The sequence below is a fragment of the Hakea prostrata genome, chromosome 3, assembly GCF_041222555.1.
Source record: "Hakea prostrata isolate BN-2017 chromosome 3, UWA_Hpros_2, whole genome shotgun sequence".
NCBI lineage: Eukaryota > Viridiplantae > Streptophyta > Magnoliopsida > Proteales > Proteaceae > Hakea > Hakea prostrata.
The window spans coordinates 54,365,957-54,389,707 of NC_142602.1; the positions used below are offsets into that span (position 1 = coordinate 54,365,957).

The following is a 23,751-nucleotide window of genomic DNA, read 5'->3' on the forward strand; positions in this document are numbered from 1 at the left end:
TGCTATCCCTTCAACATCTTCCCTCACCGAGCCCCCTGGATCATCAGCTCAATTAAGCAATGGCTCTTGTGAGAATAAAACTTTTGCTGCCACTTTAGACAGTAATCTAGGTCATTATTCTTGCAGAACTTAAACAAACCTGTATTCTAAATGTATTTCACACATAGTATACTCAATTAACACAAGGAAAACCAATAGCTGATATTCTAATTGTATTTCACACATAGTATAGTTAACCTCACAAAATATAACAAATATATCACATACAAAATGTTTACCAACTTGTTCAGTGTCTCCTAAATAAACATTGTTCAAAGGATTCAACCAAATAATCCACTTCACATAACATTCAAATTAAATTTAACAGACATAATGAAGCTATTCAGAATATGATGCAGATCTTTTAGCATTTGACGAAGAGCTTGAGCAGTTCGAAATTTCTGGGAGCTTAAGGTGGTTGGCAATTTGGTCTACGCACCGACGCATGTAGCATATATCACCCCTATTTCGTGCTACTTGTTGCTAAAGAGCCAAAAATTCAGCTCGACTGATGTGTGCATCAACAGCAGCATGTGCTCCTACAACTACAGCCTACACTCCTACATGTGGCACCTCACAAGGAAAATTAGCTCCACAGATTTTAACATCTTGGTTATCCTTCTTCCCACTTGTACAATCCTCCCCCTCAAGATTAATTCCATAGCTTGTAAAGATGCGGGTAAGGAGTCTACCAAATGGAAGAGCACAATTGTGTGCCCTTTTCGCATACATCATCATGCGAAGAATTATGTAGGGCAGGTTGACAGGTGTCCTTGAATGAACACAATACGTCACATAGGCTTCAAATGAAGTCAAGCCTCCACGGTGACCCCTACGCGGGATAATATTGTGTTGAACAATGTATGCTATGGCATGAGGGATTGGTTTCAGCTGCTTTAAGTTGACGCGGGTGTCACCCGTGTAGTTCACCATTATATCCCTATAGGTGACACCCACATCAATCATCTCATCAAACTTCTTCCGTAGGCTCCCAAAATGAATTTGAAAACCTCAAACCATAATCAGTTGAGATTCCTATCGCATACGATGAAACGTAATTTACCAAGTATTCAACATGGTATCCAACCCGTTGGTAAAACATCACTTGAGATGGCATTTAAGGATTCCCTCGGAACAATTTTTCTTTTTAACCGTCAAGTTTGGAACAAAAAAAATTACAATGTGAATTAGTAATAAGCTACATCAAGAGTATGCAAGAATAACATCCGAAGCTCACAACAAAACAACTAACCAACATCAAATCTCAATTTACTACCAACAAGAGCTTAGAGTTTAGAACCATCATAATCAAACATGAAAACATATTAATCCACAATTGCCCCCTTAAAGACTTGATTTTAGTACTAATAAAACCACTGAATACGAAATACGCTTCCCTTTCTTAGACTAATCGGAAATGTTAAGCTTGTAACCCATTAAACAATGTTTGCAAGCCTTCAAAATGCTCGATATCGATCTACATTTGTTCAATTTCATGAACAACTCCAAGCTATCTTCCCAAGTGATGCTCCCTTTCACACTTCATAGAAATATAGAATGCCCAACAACCCCAACCTTGCCTTTTCCTTAACTTCATCGATCAATCCTGAAGTTAGCATGCAAGGATCAGTTGGTGGGATCATCATCTTTAAAAAACTGGTTTTATGATAATCCTTAGAACCACTAATTAGAATGAAGACAAGAAGCATAGACGAAGTCACACAAAGAACAAAGAAACAAAGAAAGAGATGAAGAACGAAGGAATATCATCTATTTTGAATTAAAGAAGTTGTCAACCGCATCAACAAGAGGGTTCCCCACTAGAGACTCCATTGAGCCCTAGTTTTGAATTCAAAGAAATGAACAAAATCCAAATCCAAAGGCTCCAACCTTTGGTAAAAATTCGGAGACCACCCTCACTAAAGCCATAGACATTCATTTTCAAGGAAAAAAATTAGGAAGAACGAAGAGTAGAGAATGAGTCCCGGTGAAACACGAAAGACGAATTACGAGTCTTTCCTTCCATTCTTCGAAGTGAGCGTGACTAAGTTTAGGGTTTTAAGTTTAGAAGGGTTAATATCTTTATGGTATACGGTTTTTTTTTTGAGTTATATGATAATCGGATTATCGTTTTTTACCGATTTATGACCGAGTTATAACACTGTGCCAATTACCAAATTACGGTAACGGTAAAACCGTACCTAGGACAAAACGGTTCAACGGTATGGTTTAACGGTTTTTAACCAAATTGACACCCTTATAGGTGACACCCACGTCAGTCATCTCATCAAGCTTCTTCCTAGGCTCCCAAAAACTATACGCCCTTCATTGAGATTCCTAGCATACAACCTAGCTCACCAATATTCAACACAATTTCCACCCCTTTAACATTTGAGATGGCATTTAAGATTCCTTCCTCCTCATTGACCCAAGTTTGAATGAAATACTTTCACCAAGTGGTAGTAATTTTGAAAAGTGCAACTCAAGTATGGTTACCCACCCCATAGTATCTAAAACTTTGTGCTACACCTCCACTCTCAAAGGAAGGGATGTCTACATCCCTTCCTTCTTCTATAGATTGGTCTTTTGTTTTTTCTTAATCGTCTCTCGCATTGTCATTGACAAAGCATGATCTGTCCTCTTCACGTGTGTTTCCCTTTCCTTTTGCTTTTGACTTCCCTTTGTTATTTGCCTTAGGAGCCATTTGTTGTTGACTTGCAGGTTTTTGTTGCATAGATCACAAAACATATTTGTTGTCAGCATATCATGACAATGAAACTAAACTATAACAACACAAATAAGGTTGTTACAAGGATGAGAAAACATTAAAGAGAGTAGACAACCATTGTAAGCATGAAAATATTGGGTCCACATATTAGTTGTTCAAAATTAATAACCATCCAACCATTGGCCTGAATGGAAAGCTTCACCCAACAACTCATATTAAAGATAAACATTTCCACACACAAATAGAAATGACATTTTAAAGTCATTAAATTAACCAAAAGTAGAAGAATAACATGGTAAAAGCTCAAACCAATCTGCAAGCCAGATTCTATGATCCGATGGAGTTTTAATTCACCAACAAACTTAATAAAAAAAATAGAATAAGATAAGGAAAGATTTAGGATTGGTCAGTGTTGGAATTTATTAATATGATTAAAAATTAAATGCCCAAGGCAAATTGGAACTCACTATAGGGGGTTACAAATGGGTTATATATTTGGTAACCACCGCGGGCGGCGACGGCCCACCCCCCCCCTCTCCAGATCGGGCCGGAGCTTTTTCCTTTCCTCGCTTTTGATTTCATTCCATTAATCCCGGCTTTGGGTTGTGAATATCATTCCCTTTCCTGTGTTGTGGAACCCGGGGCGGTGGTTGCGGCGTGGTCTGCTCCGCTCGTGGGCGCGGAGGAATCTTTCCCCGTCAATTCTTTGTGTTGGTTTCCCGATTTAAAATAATGGACAATGTGTTTGATCGAAATCATGTTGATCTGATGCCACTTTAGTTGTCTAGTACAACCTTTCAAAATATGAGTTTGATCCAATGGACTGATATGAAAGTTAATAAGGTTATCCCACTAAGAAAAGGGTTATTTGAAACAAATTAAAGACCCAGTTATTAAGTGATTACCAATTATTCATGTGGGATTCAAAATCGCAATTAAGAGTATCAAAAACCAACAACTTTCAGCAATGATATATGATTAATATGCTGCAAGAGAATCGCATCTGATCATAAAATAGTGGAGTTTGACATCAAACTCACAGTAGGACTCTGAATAAATCAAAACAAGATGGGAATTACTAAAACCACACGAAGGTTCAGAACATAAACCAAATATTTAGCAGTGAAGCAGATTCGAAATCATCAGTTAGTTTTAAAGCTTCAGTAAATCCCTAGTCGAAAAATATAAGTTTTCATGTCAAGAAAGGAATCATAAGTAAGAACTGATATGTAAGAAGGGAACTGCCAAAACTAACTTCATAATCAACAGACAAAAGAGAAAAGAAGATCTATGGAGACCAATCCTGTATGCTAAGCCATTTATCCCCCTTCCCCCCCCCCCCCAAAAAAAAAAAAAAAAAAACAAAATTATACCATGTTTGCCAAACTTAACTGCCACAAAAATTCTTGAAAATAACTGATAATAGAACAAAACAAGAGCAAAGGCTATACAACCTATCCACATGCCAAAATAAAATCTTCCAAATACCAATTACCTTGATTAGACAACCGTAATACATTAGTTCCATTACACCAAACTTCATCATAGAAGGAGTGCAGGATCACAAAGTGAAATGGAAATTTTCAGATTAATTCAAGCACAAGTCGTAGTCAATTAGCAGATCTTAAAAACCACAAAGAAAATTTAAGAAAAACAACACTTTTAATCAACTCAACGAAAGACACTGACAAAACTTAGGTAAAAAACTCAAATCCACATCAAATTTTCTTCCAACTTGTCAACCCTGATAAGTTTTCTATCCTTTGGCGGAAGGACACCAAATAATAGCAGGGAGCAATACAAAAATCAATACAAATCCTAAAGATTCCAAACAGAAGTGAACCACATTCCTTCAACAACATGCTTAAACAAGACAACACATTAAAGAAGAAGAAAAAAACATCACAAAAGTAAGAGATCTTGGAATACGACTACTACTTGACAAAAGGGGTTTGATCAGTATCAACTCATCTTTAAAGAACTGGAGAACAATGGCAATCTGAAGAGTGGTAGGAAAGTGCTCTCATCCAAAGGCTGGCACCAAAAGTTAATTTTCTTAGAAACAAGCTAACCACGTGCATCTAGCATAGAAATTAGATTTGGCAGCAAATCTCTCAGGTATCTCAGCAAATCTAGCATAGAAATTAGATAAGCCGATCAGGTAAATTTAGAAGGGACCACAATGATGCTGAGAGGGTTACAACGGGCAATCATTAATATGCCTTGGGGAAAGTCATGCACCTAGCCGAGACGGATAAAGGAAAGATTCTCTCACCAAAAACAAGTAAACAAATAATTACTAGTGCCCGATCAAAATGTCACGTATGGTACTGCCGCTCCCGGAAGAGCTAATTCGGATAGTGAGGGAAAAAAGAGAAAGGAATGGCTTTAATTTAAAAATGGCAAACAATGCTTACTCATTAAGCAGTCCTCGGTAAAAGAAGGCTGGAAAAAACAGATCAAGATGGGAGCATCTCACTCAGCTATGAGGGAATGGTCCACTGTTGTGACGAATAAGGGCTAAAGAAGGGCTTGCTGCTCTAGGCGATGGGATTGTTTGAAGGCATTACCGGTCTTAGCAAGAAGGACTTGCTTGCAAGAGGGAGCTCTTTGACATCGTTAGTGAAGCTAGTACCCTAAGTTAATAGCATCAAATCCTTCTCACTGAACTCCGAATGCCCTCAGGCAAGTAACTGATTGACCTAAGGAAAAGTTTTGGAATCCATTGCCCATGGGGAAGGGCTAAAGCACTCATCTCATATTCATGCCTGAATTACTTTTAAAATTGAAAATATCTATCAATGAAAAAGAAATTGATACAAGTCAAGGGGAACTAAAGCATCAACCACAAAAGCATGAACTCAAACCGATGCCCTTAGTCCGAGTCGAGGAAAATGACTCCGAGTTAGCAGCTGAAACTTAAAATTAACACTGAAAAGGTAATCTGTTTTTGGAATACTTTAAGTTGGCTAAGCACATCCAACCTGCAAAGCCATCATCGGCAGCATTTTACTTCATCAATAATACAACGTCAAACTAACAATTTCAATTCTCATTAAAGTTAAAAAGAATATGTAAACATTAAAGGAATGGTTAACTAAATCAAGGTTGTCATTCCAACATCAATTCCCATAAACTCATACAAACCGACCAAAAGAACAAAGAAGCGTGCAGCCATATTTGCAAGTGGTAAAGGAAAAGGCATCAAACAATATCCAAACTACCATTTTACTTCCCAATGAGAACCTAAATATCCAGCCTAAATGCACTCAATGATGACCATGGAATCGAAAACCTTTACTCATTTGAGGGGCTCTTGTCAAATGAGTCAACATAAGTTTATCTTGCAATAATGGCCTCTACAAGAGGGTGCAATAAGGGTGCATCTACTTCTCAGCACTAAAGGTACCATTTTCTGATGTCAATGGAACAGGATCTTAAATGAACCAACTTGAGTTGGGGCAATAAAGGTTCTAAAACAGGGAATTGGGGATCTAGGTTTTCTAGTTGAAATTACAGCAGCAGTATTTATTGGGGTTTGAAAGGAACTGTTAAGGTTATTTGATCCAAATTTGGAAGAATTTTAATGCTGGGAAGTAGGTGTCTTAAAAATTAGGGTTCTGGAATTTATAAATTTGATGAATGAGTGGGCCTGTCAAATGACAAGGAATTACGGGGTTTAGGTAAGGGTGCAGTGGATACAGCTTGGCAAGAAACTATTAGTTAATTGTATTTGTAATGGGATGTGATGAGTTAAGGTTTTGGGAAAATTGATATGTCAAAAAAGGATTAGTGTTCTTCAAACTAATGAAGAGGAAGCTTGATTGAGAATCTCCCAGGATTCACACTGTGAAGGACCAACTGGTCCAACCAATTCCACCTAAGTTTAGATCATCTCACGCACTAAACTGAAACTCTCTCAATGGAGGAAACGGGCAGCAGCTGCAGCTCGCAAACCAATTTCATTAATCAAATTTGTTTTCAATAATGTACCCCCTTAAAAATTTATATAAAAGACTCAAAATAGTTTCACATACAGAAAAGGAAATCCATAAAACAATGAATTGACTAGGAAACTAAATTAGACACAGAACAGTGCTAGTTTGTCAAGTCCTAATCCAAACCCATGACACACTACTAACAATTTATCTGCAATTTCAATTATACAACATAAAACCAATTCAACTGAACCAAATGAAAACAACTTATAAGAAACTAAGGAACAAAGCTTTTTTCATACTAAACCTAATTACCCATATTATAGGCCATAAAAGTGGTCTATTACATAGGAAACCCATCATGTCAAAGGGTAAACATGCTTATAACCCAACCCTGAAACTATACCTAATAAGCCAGGCCTATTTGAGTGATGAATCTACATCATCTCCATCTTAAATTGAATTTCAATTTGAGACATGCTTTTAGACATAGGAAGCCCACGCCTTTCCCAAAATGTCTGGATGAATAAAACATATCATTACCAAAAGCCTTGAAGGGCATGGTTCGAGGTCTCACAAGATTTCGCTTTCGTGAGGACTCAAGAAGAGATCAAGGGCGAAACAAAAAGATTAGCAAATCTTGACCGAGATCTCAGAATTATGTTATATACTGTGACAAACCATACTAACACATTACTATTTTTTAAAGCATGACAATGAAACATGAAGTTGAACTTACGATGAAGCTGAATATGAAAGTTGTAAATAGTAGCTCAAGTCCTCTGTCAGCTATCACCTGCAATCATACAAAAAAAAATTAAAAAGAATTCAGCAAACAGAAATTATGAGGTAATGCACCATGGTGCTATATTTAAAACCTCTCCGACCCCAGTACAACAGTCAGTATAGCACACCATTATGAATTACATTGACCGTCATTTTGTGACTAACTGATAGATGATGAGCAATTTCAGTAATTGTTAAAGGAGAGTGATATGGAAACAACCTCACAATTGATTGAAAACTTGTGACAAACGATGAGCAGTTCAATGGTTGGTAGACAACCAATTTCCTAACTGTTATATATACAAATTTCCCAACAATTAAAATGACAGAAAGAAACCCAAAGTATCTTTAGCATAGCAACATTAGCATACATTGCATGAGATGTCTTTGTATGTGATTTCCAACTATGGCATGTGAGCATGGAGTTAGACATGACTACTTTGTACACAATGGACACCAAAGTTTCAATTCTACAACCTCCTCAAAATCTAGAAAAGGACTAGGCTAACAAATTTGGCTGGTCACTTATACTTCACACATTGGAATATTTCCACACTAGATCATGCCTAATTCCTTATCAAAGGTGAGAGAGAGAGAGGGGGGGGGGGGGGGGGGAACACCTTACTTTGGGATTTGTTTGATTCTTAGGCTATGGAAGTATAATCGCACAACTGTCTAGAAGGAAACATATAGACATATAACGTACCTTACATAGGAAAGCAAGTGATCAACCCCAAATCATGTCTCAAATTCCAACCAGGTGAAATTTCGAAAAGAAAATAAATGGGTGCAAGAGTTGGATCACTGATCAGTTCAGGTGCGTCTCGAGAAGAAAAGAAAAGGGTGACTCAAATGTAGGAAATGAAGCTAGTAAACGGTGTTTGGCAGTGAGAATGAGAATAAACGGTGCATCACCCAGATTGGGTTTCAGAGCTCCAAATCGTCAATTTCAGAGAGGGCTCCAAAGCTTCACCAAGATGCGATTAAGAGAGCATGACAGTAGCTTCGATTGTTGTTGTTCTTCTTCTTCTCCTCATGTGAGCTTGCTGAAACACCTCCAAATCGTCAAATGAAGATGCGATCAAGAGTGCTGTTCTTCTTCTTCTCCTCATGTGAGTTTGAAACACCTCCAAATCGTCAAATGAACGAACATGGGTTTTGTTCAAAATTTCAAAATGACATTTTGAAAATTGCGCTTTCATTTCTGTCATTGGTTTCAGCAATTCGTATATACGTATTTTGTTTGACTTGTATTTTTAAAACCTATTAATGCTACTATTGTATGGAATACCAGTACATAACCCAACAAAACAAACCAACACGGACTGCTGATCGTTTCTTCGACCGAACCGTCAGCACCAACCATGCATTAAATGAGGAAGAAGAATATATTAATTGGAGGCTGCTGCTGCGAGCCGTCCGATTAGATTCGACTAATCGGACGGCTCCGCTTGACCGTCATTCGCATTAATGGCGCATGACAGTAGCAAAATTGGTAGATTATATGTCAGTCACGATCTGACATTTGTAGAAAACCAAAACCAATGTGAACCAGTCCATGCGGTTTTCTCCGGTTTTAATCCACTTGCTCAATTGATCCAACCATGATGGTCGGCCAGACCGGTCCACATTTCTCCCCCTTTCTAAAATCCCGAAACCGGTTCGGTTTGGTTCGACTTTCCATTTTGAAGCCTCTTAAGATCCATCATCCACCCCACTTGAAGCGGTTAGCCAGTTACAGGTCTCTCTCGCTTTTGAGTATTTTCTTCTGTTGAAGAAGCCATAGCCGTCAAGTGGAGTAACAGCGCCAATGGTGAAGGGTGAAGATGCAGTTCGCAGAAAGAAGAACAAGGTGATCCGTAAGCGGATGAAGAAGGATCCTACTTCAGTTTCTGGCCGCGTCGCTGCTATTATCGCCGCCAAACAACGCCGCAAGTCCGGCAAACGTCGCATGTGCGAGGTATTTCCTTACTATTATTCAACTAAGTGCGGTTCGTTTTTACTTCAGGTTCAGATTTTGATGAACCTATAAATTCGAATTGATTAATGGTTATGGGTGTAATCGATTATCTGACAAAATCTTTGCCCAAAACGAGGTAATGTTTGTATCAAATTGAATTCCTTCTGGCATTTATTTATGAACTTACTTGTTTTCCTGTTTGTAACTGTTTTCTTACTATAGATTGTAGCCTGTTGAAGAACTGTGTGATCTGCTACTACAGTTTGTAACTTCGGTTGTACTGCTTTTTTGTTTGTTTTCTGTCCTGGCTTAATTTGTTACGAAGCTTTGCCATGATAGTGACTAGTATCTTGTGATGGATCTTAGCCTTAATTAAAAATTTTCAGTTTTTGTTGGATTTTTTGGGGTTTTCAGGGCATGTGTTTTGGCCTTCCTACTCCAGATGATCCGTTCAATGACAGACTTGGGAAGAAAGATTTCCAAGTAAAGAAAGCCAAGACGGTAGACTCTTCCCAACAGGACGGAAAGTCTCTCTCTAAGAAAAATTCTGGCGGCACGAATCCAGGGGAGTTGGAAAAGAGTAAACCCAATAAAGAGAGGGCTACAAATCCAAAGGACGGGCAAAACAAGTCAGTTTCATCAATTTGTACAGATGGCCAGACTCAAGCAACCTCATTGAAAGCAAGTGCCAATCTCAGTGGGAAGGGTAGAGAGACTCATGCCAAAAACAGAGGGCTCTATGGATGCTCAGATTGCCCATCTAAATTCCTGATTTTGTGCTTGAATGCAATTCAAAATGCATTACGGCCTAATGTTCCCTTGAATGGCAATAAAGACATGTCTTTATTGGTTAACACATGGGGATTTGAGTTCTGGAAATGTAGTTCTTCTGGATTAGATATTTTAGAGACGACTGGGGCTTGTTCTACAACAGATCAGATTGCGTGGATGGCCTCCACTGCTGCTGATACTATTGCGAGAAAGGAAAAAGAAGGTCTATCTGTTGATGGCCCTTTTCTCTTATTTCTTGTTCCGTCACAAGAGAAAGCCATTGAGGTTTGCAGATTTTGAATTGTCAATTTTGCACTCTCTTTTCCATGGCATCTTTTTACTCCTAAAGTCGTTCATCTTGTTTGCTTTCTGTTTTTCTGTATTTATACGAAGTGATTTCATTACCAATTCTGTGCTTCACATTGTGCTCAGGTACGGTCTGTCTGCAAACCACTTAAATCTCTTGGAATACATTCAGTGAGTGTACATTCTGGTTCACCATTAGATCATCAGATTCATGGGTGAGTAGCATCTCTGTGTCTATATTTTTTCTGTTAGTTAGTGAATATTGGGAGCTAGTAACTGGTTGGTTGTGTGTGTTACATTCAATATTGGAAGCTTGTCACTGGTTCTTGTTGAACACATTGGCTTAATCCTGTTAACCAACAAGCATGCGATTGTGCTTGTTATCAAATACTCAAGATTTGGCTTGTAATGCTAAGATCCATTGTTTTATGCCAAGAATTGATCTGGATAAAGAAAGAGAAAACAATTTTGATTCCAGCTGAAAACCGGGCATAATGACTGCAACATAGAATAGTGACAAGGGATTGGAAGATGTGATCCACTGACCCATGTATAGTTGTTACAAAACAGAAACAAAAGAAAATAATAGTATAAAAAAAGAAAAAAAAAAAAAGAAAAAGAAAGAAAGGAAGAGATATCCTGTAACACGATCCTGTTATAGAAATAGAAGACGAAAGAGAGAAATTAAGAATGTCCAAAAGGTGGCTCCATCAAGATTTAATTTGAAGAAACCAGTGGGAAGGAGAGAAAGCGGAGGGTGAGACAATACAGTACTGAGGGCTTCATTTTGTGATAACACAATCAGTTAGCAATAAAACATATAATCCTGAGTAAAATTAAAAAGTTCATGTAGCTAACTAAGTCAATAGCATATTAGTAGCCATTGCACCTAAAGCATAAAAAGAGAGAAAAACTCTTTTGTAAGCCCCTTATATTTGTAGAAAGCAATTACTTTTTGTGCTGAAACTCAATTGTTTAACTTAGGCATAGAATTTAAAATTGCAAAAAAAAAAAAAAAAAGAAGTGGAAGTCTTCATTATTGGGTAAAAGATTAGAAAATTCAAAACCTCTGGAGCAAAGGAGTAACAAGAAATCGTTCTCAAGTTGACACACAGTTATTATATACAGTGCAGGAAATAGCAACAGAACACCTGAACTGATTAACTTACTCTCAGTGGGAACATCATTGTGAAAGACTTTCTAATAATTTGATTGATTCTCAGAGGTATTTGAAGCTTCTTTATTTCAATTCTAGGTAAAGAAGCTGGTTGAGGATCCATTTTAAGGATTGATGATCCAATTTTATAGCAAATCTTCCTCTTGAAATGAGATCCCACACCTTACAATCAGGTTGGTTTATATTAGAAATGGAGTACTGAGGATTTGTTGGGCTTCTTCATGAGACAAAAAAACTGCAAATGACCTGACTTGTTGCAGAATGAGAGTCACTGTCAATTAAATCTGCAACAGGAAAAGCAGTGCCAAATTGCCAATGATGGGATGGAAACCAACTAGGAACCAAGTTATCATTGCATGATCTAACATACAATGTTAGATAACTAGATTTCTTTGCATGCAAATAATCTTGTATTGAATATTTAGGGTAGAGAAGTCAAGGATAACGGTTAGCAGTACAAGGACATGTATATGCCTACATAGCTAAAGGATTATTGCCAAATCTGTTCCTAATTTTCTTTCTCATATGTTCTCCATCTGTTTAACACCTACCCCCCAGGTTAAGGAGTTGTGAGCCTGAGTTTCTTGTTTCCACTCCTGAGAGGCTCTTGGAGCTTATATCTGTAAAGGCTATTGACATATCTGGGGTCTCTTTATTGGTAAGGCACTGACACTTTTTTGTAGTATTATCTCTTTCTCTCTCGTTTTAGAGGGCAACTAAGAGTTTCATCAAACATATTCATTTGATTCCGAATAATCAGGGTTGCCTTATACTCTTTTTTTTGGTACAAAAGTTCTCATATACTTTAATGCGAATGAATTGTAATTTATTTCTCTTGAGAAATATAAGATATGACATTATTGTACATTGAGATTCTGTTCTAATCTTACTTCCTACTTTTTCTTTAGAAGGTTCTCATGAAGTTTAACCAAGTTAAGTTGCATGGTTGTGATTCAACCAAATAAGATTTTTCAAGAATATTTTACACTGTTTTCCATATTCCAGCCTTGAACATTGTGCCATCTGCAGGTTGCTCCCATTATAGGATTTTTTTATTTTATTTTATTGTTCTAATAAAATTGTCTTCTAATTTTATGTTAGTGTAACTGAAATTGCTAGCTACCACAAATGGGAAAGACCTAGGTTTGTAATTTGATGTTTCTAGTTCTCAAATCCCACTTTCATCTAGGGTATTGGGTACCTTTTTTTGGTGAAGGGAGGTTTTCTTTGTAATGCAGCTAATGCCACAAATGGTTAGAACTCCAGAAAAGGGGGGGGGGGATTATTTTTTATAGTTGGAACTTGAAAAGGGTTTCTACCCTTTCTAAGCCCTAGACAGACTGCTTGAGCTTGCCAAACTAATGCTTTTCTGCATTGCTTTGTATCATGTTGTCTGTTAATACAATTGATAGAAGTGATAAAGCATTATGATTGTGATGCATCCCCATTTTGATGAAGGCCACTTCTTCCAATGTCTTTAAAGAGAACCAACTCATAGGGGATCAAGAAAGAGTTTCTTAAAACTTTGGGTATGTGATATGGGTTATGGTTGTGATTGAATGTTCTTGCTAGTAAGGATGCATTTGATGACCCATGAATACCATGGTTGGGTTGATTGGAATGAAGTATTATCAGCATGATGGGGTATCAGTTTTAGAGAGACTTAATGGTGGGATGGGGTAGGTTCTTGAGGTATGGGCAATGTTCAAAATCTCCTCGTCTTGCTGTCTCGACAAGGTCGAGACAACCGAGATACTGGTATTTCGCCAATTGAGTGTTTTAGGGGTTTTAAATGGTTTTTGGGTTTGAGTTTTTTGTGTACAACCTAATTTGAGGCCAAAAAATAAAGTTTTATGGCAATGTTATTTTTAGACTAAAACCTAACACATTGATTCATACTTGCACGACAATATGTAGATGAAATTGGATCATGTATTTTTACAAATCTAAACATGGATATACAAGAAAACATTCAAAAATTTTATTAAAATGTAAGAACAAATGCTGAGAAATAGTCAAATCTCAATTATAGTATTAAAATTACAAATTACAATTTATATTATACAAACCCTTGAAATTTTTGTGAAAACTTCCAAGATTTTGGCGACCAGAATTTCAATGAGATACCAAAATTTCGGCGAGATCACCATGAGATTTTGTTGAGATTCAATTAGTTGACTAAATCTTGTTTCAAACCATGTTTCGTCTAGCCAGGGTTTGAGATGGCTGAGATTTCGACAAAATCTTGCAAGATTTTGAACCATGGGTATTGGATGAGAAGTTATGAGAATGAGACGAAACTTGGAGGGGATGTAGGTAATAATATAAAGACTAGTAAGGCTACACATGTAAATGCACGTAGTGATGTCTATTAAAATATGCATCTCCTAAAATAAATTATGTAATTCACTAGTACAATGCATATTATCTATGCAAACTTGAACAAATTCCATTTTTAGTTGAAATGACATTAGCCGTTAGGTGTACCTTGAATATTGAACCTACAAATAAGATGTTGTAATTATTTTAATATATGTTTTATTAATTTTAGTAATGCCATTTTTGTAATAAGTATTTGTCTAGGTATGGTGTCTATGGAATGAATAAAGAGTAATAATGGGTAGAGAAGTATATTAAAGTTTACTGAGAAGTGCAAGAGTCAAAAAGTTATATAAGGAAATTACCAACAATATTTGAGGGTATTTTAAGTAGTAAAAATGTAGCCATGTTCTTTTAGTTCGTGCTTTTATAATAGTGGTATGATATGATTCCCCAAGTTTGGTTGGGTTTGGATGGCTAAATTGGAAGATAGAGGGGTAGTTTTCTAGTTTTAGGGAGTATAAACCATGGTTGTCAAAGTGTCCGCCTAGGCGGCAAAGTGGTTTTTCAACGAGCGGGGACCCCATGCCCGTCAACAACAGAATGTGAAGCATAAGCCATACTCAACATCAAGAATCAATGAATCAATAAATGCCTAGGCAGACATTTTGACAACCATGGTTTGATGAGATGAACTTATGTTTGTGTTATGTTTTTGAATAATATTTCATAATTATGATTCTTGAATGCTTGTTTTTTTGGGATGAATGTGACTATTGAATACTTGTTTAACTTATTATAGAAAGTAATTGTATTGAAAGTAGTTTAAAAGTAGTTGTATTGAAAATTTTTTACCCAACCGCTTTGGTCACCTTATTGCCTCCTAGGTGCTGAAGCGGCGCCTAATTGCCTAGGCGGAACCCCAATTGCTTTGGTCACCTTGCCGCCTTGACAACCATGGTACAAACATTCAAGAAAATAGCTATATCTTGAAATTGAATGGTCAAATTGGGATCTAAGAACAATAGGGTTGGGGGGATGATGTACATAAAGTGTAGGACAGATCTAGTGGTTAGATTGGTGTAGATTTGGCATTGAATTTTTGGGTGTCTTGGGACTCCGAAAATTTTAAAAAAAAAAAATTCAAGAAAATAGAAAAATGGTGATATGAGATGGGGAATAGTGTGTTGGCTGCTAGATGCCTTGATGGAGCCTTGAGGATGGAATACTTAGATGGAGAATGAAGATTGAACTCTGATCCTCAACCAGACGCAGGTGTCTAGGCTTGATTCCACCATTAGAACCCTTTCAGCCTTGGATCTTTAATTCCTAATTGATAAGACCACGACTTATTAACAAACACATGAGGAATTATTTGTTGAGAAGCTCTTTTATTCAATATTCAGTCTGATCACTCTATTGAGTGGAGGGGTCTATTGATTCATAATATACTGGAGCCTTAATCTGATTTGGGTTCCAAGTTGGGCTATAGCTTGAATTGGAAACTAACTGAAAACAATGACTAACTTAGATGATGATACTTTAAAACGAAAGAAAAAAATAAAAAATAAAAAAGAAGACTATCTCTAAGTTAGGCAGAATTTACATTAACTGAAGCAATTAATTCAACTATTTTCATATTTAGCCTAGGATGAACTTTTAGGCCCATAGAATAGGCCCATGACCACACAAACGTATTAAACAAAGGCCCAACACCCATATCTATCAACCGTAGGTTGATGTCAAATGAAAATAGGCCAATTTGGTGGTGTTCTGCATCATGCACTCAGAAAAACCCTAGACCTTTATTTAGAAATGAAGGCTGTCAATTGCGCATTGAAGTTCCATCTCTAGTGAGATTTTTTGTTGAATCAAGGGTTGACAGACTGACAGGTTTTGAAGTTCTAGCAGCTTGCAATGATAAAGAATAAAGAAATGAGGAAGGAGAAAAGATAGAGCTGCTTCGGGATTTTTGATAGCAGGGGTATCAGTGCATATTGTACCAGCTGATATATGTCAGTAGCTGTGGGTATCGGTATAGTACTTATTTCTAGGAACACTTTCTATCAACTGTAATGGGTTAATATGGATCATTATAGTCCAATATGGATCTTGCATCTATGATATAGTTGATAGGCCTCCTTTAAACCTGCCAAAAGAAACTCTTGACTGAGATAGGAAACCAAAACCAACCAACAGCCTTGGAAACTTGTTTAGCTATTCAATCTGAATTGATGGAGATCATCTATCATAAAACATGGTCCTAATTTCACTGTTTCAATTAACTTTTGGGATCTACAATGCTCAAATGAGAGGTATATATGGGCCAAAAAAAGAAGCACACTTGCACATCTCTCTTTTTTTCCTTCTTATTTTCTGTTAGGAACCACTAAAGGTAAAACCCTAAAACAACTATATATTTTACATAGTACATAATAAGCTGTTGTATGTCTCAAAACTGTATTTTGTATGTATCATAAACACCACCGTGTATTTCTTAGCCATCACCATGCATACCTTTGGTGTATCAATGGCCTGAGATCATGCTCTAGATCTCACTTTTCCAGCCCAACGACGAGACCAGGGTCAATACATGGATTATACCCCAACTCGACTGAGATCTCAGTTTGACCAAAGATTTCGATCAAACCCACCCCAACAATACCCCTCTCTTGCTTGAGGGGAGACTAGATTCCAATCTTGTCTTTACTCCCTCTCGCTCCTCTCACCTCCTATCTTGACAACACACTTGAAAGATGATTTTGGCCGGGATTTTCGTCTAAATCTCACTGGATCTTCATCTACAACACTCCTTAGGACTTTTAAGCACATCTACATCAATCAAGGCCATTTGAAGGTGTTTTTCAAGTAAGATGGATCATGGATCCATGACAACAGACCATCAGTGTAACTATTGCGGTAAAGTCTTCATCAAAGGCAAAATGAGGTTCAAGCAACACTTGATTGGAAACTATAGGGATACACCTGGGTGCCTTGCTATTCCTAATTTTGTAAGGGATGACATTCTTGACCACCTCATCAAGTTGGCTGAATGACGTAGAGCCACTAGTAGAGGACCTATAGGATGTGGTCGTGGTGTTGGTGGGGTTGGTTCTAGTGGTGGAGCTAGGCCTTTATTGATTTTATCTTGCCATTTATTTTATAAAGTTATGATTTATGAACTTATGATGCTTGTACTATTGTATTCTTGAGAGTTAAGAATGATGATGTTATACTATACTCATATGGATGGAATTTTGAGCAATTTAAATTATTTAATGTATCTTATCTCTGGGTTTACGTTTATATCAATTAATGGTTCTATATTTCGTGTTTTGTAATATTGCATGTTCATTCCTGCAGCATTTCGATTCCAAACTTAGGGTAAACAGACTACATACCAAGTTTCAATCCAACCTAATGCTTAAAACCCCCTGAGATGGATCCTCAAGCTCACTCGAGTTGATCACCCAAGATTTACAATATCTAGAGCGAGATTTTGGTTTTTTTGAAGGGGGAGATTGCCCTAAGAGTGAGATCTCCAGCCTTGGGTATGTCTAGCATCTCTCCAGTATTTACAATGGCCGATACCAATACATAAATTCTTGGAAAAAAGTATTCCTGAACTGTAACATGAAGAAAAACATAGAGAGAGAAGAGGGGTATGGGAGAAGATTCACAGCTCACACTCTTTACCCAATGAAATAAAATAAAATCTATTTTTTTGGTGGTGGTGGGGGGGGGGTTGTTACATTTGATGTAGGAAGACTTGTAAGTAAAGACCTAGTGAACTTCAGACACTTCCAAACGCTATATAAAATTAAATAACATCTACCTGACCTGATGGCCTTAATCACTACTATTGACTCATAGAAGGACTTACCACCACTCTTATATACTGACTTCATTAAGTAGACTAAAACGAGACCCTATGAAGCTAATAAAAGACAATAATCTCATGTATCCTGTGCACCTGAAATATTGGTGTTGTGTTTGGGGCAACATTACAAGTACTAACACCAGTCCATAACCAAGTACTAACAAAATAAAACCAACTTTTGGATGGGAGGTGCATATTGTCATCAGTCCTGATCACAGGCTGGTCTACATTACTTTTCAATTTTTCTCATATTTATCAGTTAAATAATAAGCTCTGAGTTTGGCACAACTTCAACCATAGTTGTTTTCTGCATTCTATTATTTTTAAGACCTTCATGTTGCTCTATGTAACTGTCTTTGTAGTCTTTGTTGACCAAAGCACCTCAGTTGACTTTGCTCATTTTGTCACCTAATGTTGCTATGCTTAGCTTCTACCTGGTCCAATATACAGTCAATCCCAACTGCTCCACCAACCCACCCCCCCCCCCCCCCCCCCCCCCAAAAAAAAAAAAAAAAAAAAAAAGGATAAAAAAAAAAAAAAGCACAATGGCTTGAATTTTGCTTTCCACATCTGGTTCCTATTATTTATTCATTATTCAGTTTTGGTCCTTGACAGGTTGTAGATCAACTGGAAGCTTTTGTTGAGGCAAAACTTCTGGATAATATAAAATTTATTCGACAATCCATTTCTGGAGATCCACAAACAGTTCTTTTTGGTGATTGCTTTGGACATAACTCTTCTTCAGTGGTTCGGGATCTTATGGTGGGGCCAATCAGTCGATTATCACTTAGCAAGTGTATTACTAGTCAAAGTGCATACATTGTTCAGAAAATACATATGCCTGCATCAGAAGATGAAAAGCTGTTAAAGGTATGTAAATTAATGAATTCAAATCAAAATTTTCATATTTGAATATTTGGTGCATAGAATAGTGTCACCACAAGAGATTAAGGTCTCGTATCTTATATATCTTGTTAATTGTTTCTATACTCTGTCGTGGTTATTGTATCTTTTTTTGGAAGAAGATATTGAGGTTTGCCATTAAATCACTCAAGTTATTAGACTTTTATAGGTCCAGCACATTGATTCTAGAACTTCATGAGATTTGACCTTGCTGGTGTAAGGGCCAAATAAACCTAGGTCTTCTGCCAGAAGACTCAGGACCAGCTCCAGGGCAAGAAAGGCTATAAAAGTCAGGTTTGGTTGGGGTTGGGGTATACTGGGAGGTTTTATTCAAATGGGCCCCTAAAGTTATACTTCTATTGCTGCAGCTATAGGTGGTCAACTGTATGGGGTGGTTTAGGTGGGATCTCTAGAGAAAAGTGGAGGTTTCCAAATATGGGTTCAGTTCGAGGTGATATGTGGTAAATCTCTTGAGATGGATTTGCGGGACTTAGGAAACCCATAATTGGGTGAAACTTGGATCGACCCTAGAGTGTGCTGCCTAGGAGATGCCCACCAAGTTTCATAAAATTTGGGTTAAATTTGAATTATGAGGAATCTTGATTTGAGGGTTTGAAAGGGGGGGCCCCAAGAAAAATTGGCGTTATATGAGGAATCTTGATTTGAGGGTTTGACAAGAAGTTTTCAACTCAGGACTTCCAAGAACTAAGGTTTTAGCTGGTTGGGAAAGAATGAGGCTCTGATGAAGGTAATTATGACCTAGGCACAAAATAATCAGTATTTTGAGTAAATAGCTAATTATATCATAAGCGATGCCTTGATGCCTTGCACCTTTTTTAGGTCGAGGTGACCAGGTGTCATCTTGTCACCTAGACGATGCCTTTGTGCCTTGCATGGTGTCGCCTTGATTTCCCTTGTCCACTGATTACCTCACCTTGTCACCTTGACAACCATGAATTATATCCTATGTCGAGAGTCCAAGTCTATAGATTTTGTCTTTAGTTGTCCAAGAGTCCTAGTGTTAGCCATATTGTGTTAGAAGCTTGATTCGGTCAAGGGTATTTTAGGAGTAGGTAACAAGCTTATTTCAATCTATTTGTTTTATTTAATGTGTGAGAGTGATCAGAACCCTCTTGGTAATGCTCACACAGAAATTCCTGTTCTTTGTATTGCAGGAGTGAAAAGAGTGAAAACACATTTGTTTTGTTTGGTTCATTTTTTTACTCTCTTGTATTGGAACTGGGCTTGTGGTGAATGGAGTTGTAAAGAAATAAAAATAGATAAACAGAAAATAATATGCTTTGTGGGGTTCATAGAAAATTGCAAGAAACAAAAGACCCCAAGTTTATGAGCCTCATTCCATTGTCCTGCCTAGAGTAGAGACCATTCACCTGCAGGCATGGAAAAAAATTCGAGGGAAACTCAAGTTTCAACCAAGTGAAAATGAGAAACCTATGTGGGAAACTAGGAAATTTCGAGGAAACTTGGGACTTTTTTGTACAAGTTTTAACAGGTTTTGGGGAGTATTTTAGGGTGGGACTCTACATTTAAACTAATTATAGTATAAAGAACACATTGGCTATATTTTGTTAAAAAATCAATGCAACTATGTCATTCAATGTACATAGCATCAATGTAGAGCTGTCCGAGAAGTACACTATAAACTTAACTACTTAAGTACATAACATTCAATATATAATTTCTAACTTCAAAACATCAAATACAAAGTAACTGACAATAAAAGAAAAGTACACCAAGAGTAGTGCCTTGGTGGATTTATCCTGTGAACTAAGTAGTACTATGCTTGTAACATCCTCTCCTCCAACCAACAAACATAGACATCCCATGACATTTTATGCCATGGTTGTCAAGGTAATCAACAACTGTAACTTTATAAGTCTGGTCATCAACATGCCTAAGATAACCAATCTGAGGGAATACGCAATTTGGATGGAGAAGTCCTAATGGAGAAGGTATTTGTCGTGGCATTTGGGGAAACATGAACGAAACAAAAAATTTTGATATTTGGGAAAGCTACGAAACTTGTAGGAAAAAGTATCAGGTTTCCACGAAATTTCCCATGTTTCCCACAAAATTTGAGATTTTTTTTTTCTCATGAACCAGCTGGTCCAGCTGGTTGAACCAGATTTCTAGGTTTCGATAAATTTTGACGAAATTTTGGTGGTTCGATCGAAACTTTAGATTTTTTTTCGGTCCGCTAGTTTTTCGTTGAGGTTCCCAAAATGGAAAATTTCGGTCGAAATTTCATAAGCTTCGACCGAATTTTGTTCTATGTCTGCAGGTACATAGTTCTCTCTCTCCCACTCTCTCCTATGTTAATTCAACACAGTAACTGGAGACCAGATCTGCTTCATCTGGGTCCCCTTCTGTTCCTGCTCCGGCTTCATGCTCAAGGTGAGACATATTCTTGATAATGCCATTGAAGAGGAGAGACAGAACGGGAAGCAATGAAGTAACTATAAGAGTTGTAATTTAGTTCTAGATTCGGGTGGATCTAACTAGAAGCCAATAACTAGGGTCTGCTATGAGCTAGCAAAGTTGGTTTGGTCAAGAGTGGGGTTATGGTTGATTAGAATTTGGGGTTTGTTGGTACGACTTAGGTTAACTAACATATGCGAACCTATTAGTGAAGGTTAGATTAAGTATAACGGTGGGAAGTGTGCTGGAATTCAATCTGCGGCAGTTAGGTTAGTTTCTGGGTTTTTGAAAGAAGAAAATGAAGAAATATAGGGTTTCTATTGGTCTGAAAGGGCCTCTTGACCAAGCCAACTTTGCTAGCTCATAGCAGACCCTAGTTATTGGCTTCCAGTTAGATCCACTCGAATCTAGAACTACATTACAACTCTTATAGTTACTTCATTGCTTCCCGTTCTGTCTCTCCTCTTCAGTGGCATTATCAAGAATATGTCTCACCCTGAGCATATGATGCCGGAGCAGGAACAGAAGGGGACCCAGACATGAATTTGGGGTTTGTTGGTACGACTTAGGTTAATTAACATATGCGAACCTATTAGTGAAGGTTAGATTAAGTTTAACGGTGGGAAGTGTGCTGGAATTCAATCGGCAGCAAGTTAAGGTTAGTTTCTGGGTTTTTGAATGAAGAAATATAGGGTTTCTATTGGCCTGAAAGGGCTGACTGAGTTGTTAAGGGAAGAAATCAGATTGATGGAAGGGAAGGGGAGAGAGATGAGATCTATCATCTTGGGAAGAAGAGGAGAGAAACAAGAGGAAAAAAATTGGCATGTCAGTCCCTCACGTGTTTCTCGATAGCACCAAAACTCCTAGGGAAAACTTTATTCCTCCCTGGTTCACCTCTAATTGATTGAGGATGTATTTCATATCTATAGATCTGTGAACTTCCTGAAATGGCCCATAAAAGGACTCCTAATCACTTCAGTACACTCAAGAAATTAATAAATTCAAAAACAGAATTTGTTTGGTAGTAAGTATCATAATCTTACTCAAATTCATAATTTGATTACTGATCTCATGCATCGTTAGTCTGACATCACTATCCCCCCATGAGCGTATATATTAGGCCCATTACCTCAATAAACTCAAAAATAAGAAATAGTTAAAGGCCTATAAAACCATATGGGGCCAAGATAAATTCTTCTAGTGTCCAGTTGACCCAATTGGACAATCTTAACCACATCAAGTCTAGCCATCAGACTATGGGCTTGCATAGCTTATTAAGCTCTTCACTGTTGACATAGTTAAATAAGGGCGAATAAGGTGCCAAGGCTTCCGCACAAAGCAGAGTCTGCAGGGGCACTTTCCCATGCAGCCTTACCACAGAAATTTATGCTAAGAGACTGTTGATTCCTTGACTTCAGCCTACAACCATGGTCCCTTGACAATTGTTGACAAGTTAATGCTGTGTTATTCCTGAAGCAAAAAGGGTCTAGGACTGTACTTCTTATCTAATGGCCTTAGCTTCATATTATTTTGATGAAGCAAACCAATATTTCTGTCTTCAATGTTGTCATGAAATAACAGTTCCATTTTCCATTCTTTTTACCTTCTATTGATTTTTTCAGGGAATTCAAATTATAGATCAAGTTTGCAGCAATCTATTGCAGTCATTACCAGAGAAGGTCCTATTTGTTGTAGAAACAGATAGCACTGCCCAGATGTTACTTACTACTGTTAAGGCCAAGGGCTATCCTGTTCTGGATGACCCAATCAATGATGGTTCACAAATAGTTAACAGGTAATCATCATCTAAGCCATTTTTTCTCATCTCTACTTGTTGGGAAACAATATTGATTTTCCAATCCACATGCAGAAAAGGGTAAACCTTAGCCTAACAAATTAAGTTCTTAGTTTGTTTTGTTTGACTGCTATTATACTAGGGTGATGTATATGCTTGAAAATTTTTCTTATTCCAAATTCTTGTAGTGACAGGAATATATTGGTCTCTGTCACTGACAAGGAGCACCTTTGGGCAACAGATATAGGGGAGTTTGAAGTCATCATAGTTATTGATTTCTTTTTGTCAATGGATGATTACATTAAAGTCCTCACAAGGATGGCACGCCATACAGTCAATGGTATATTGCATAGCTTCTTCAGCATAGAAAACGCACCACTTGCCAAACCGTTGATTGAGATACTTGAACAGTGCGGTCAGACAGTGCCTATTGCCCTTAGAGACTTCACTGCCCCGGATTCATAATATTAACATTGAAGTATTTATTCACATTACCTCCATTCTGGTGTCTTTCTGTTCTGGAGTTCAAAATTTTGGCCTTAGATATTCCTTGTGTTCCTACAAAAACCTGTGCTCAACTAGTTTTGAAAATTGCATAATCAGAAGGCAACTTGTGTGGCTCCTGATTCATTGTGCAAAGCGAAGCTTGAGAGGACCTGTTGTAACAAAACTCATTTGGTTCATGAGACAGCAAAGGAACTTGACGGAAG

The 23,751-nt window shown here is 37.5% G+C and overlaps 1 protein-coding gene across 2 annotated transcripts; it reads left to right on the forward strand.

The window, feature by feature from the left end:
* Positions 1-9,221: 9,221 nt before the first annotated feature.
* LOC149022501 (P-loop containing nucleoside triphosphate hydrolases superfamily protein) lies at positions 9,222-23,520 on the forward strand. 2 transcript variants are annotated; one of them, XM_089150570.1, is made up of 7 exons: positions 9,222-9,451; positions 9,866-10,507; positions 10,655-10,743; positions 12,264-12,363; positions 18,520-18,774; positions 22,869-23,041; positions 23,230-23,520. In XM_089150570.1, exons 1-7 carry the CDS (start codon positions 9,302-9,304, stop codon positions 23,504-23,506), a joined length of 1,686 nt encoding a protein of 561 aa, XP_089006696.1. In that variant the 5' UTR covers positions 9,222-9,301; the 3' UTR covers positions 23,507-23,520. The 2 variants fall into 2 exon arrangements, with proteins under 2 accessions (XP_089006696.1, XP_089006697.1); XM_089150571.1 differs by having other exon boundaries at positions 23,236-23,520.
* Positions 23,521-23,751: the final 231 nt, after the last annotated feature.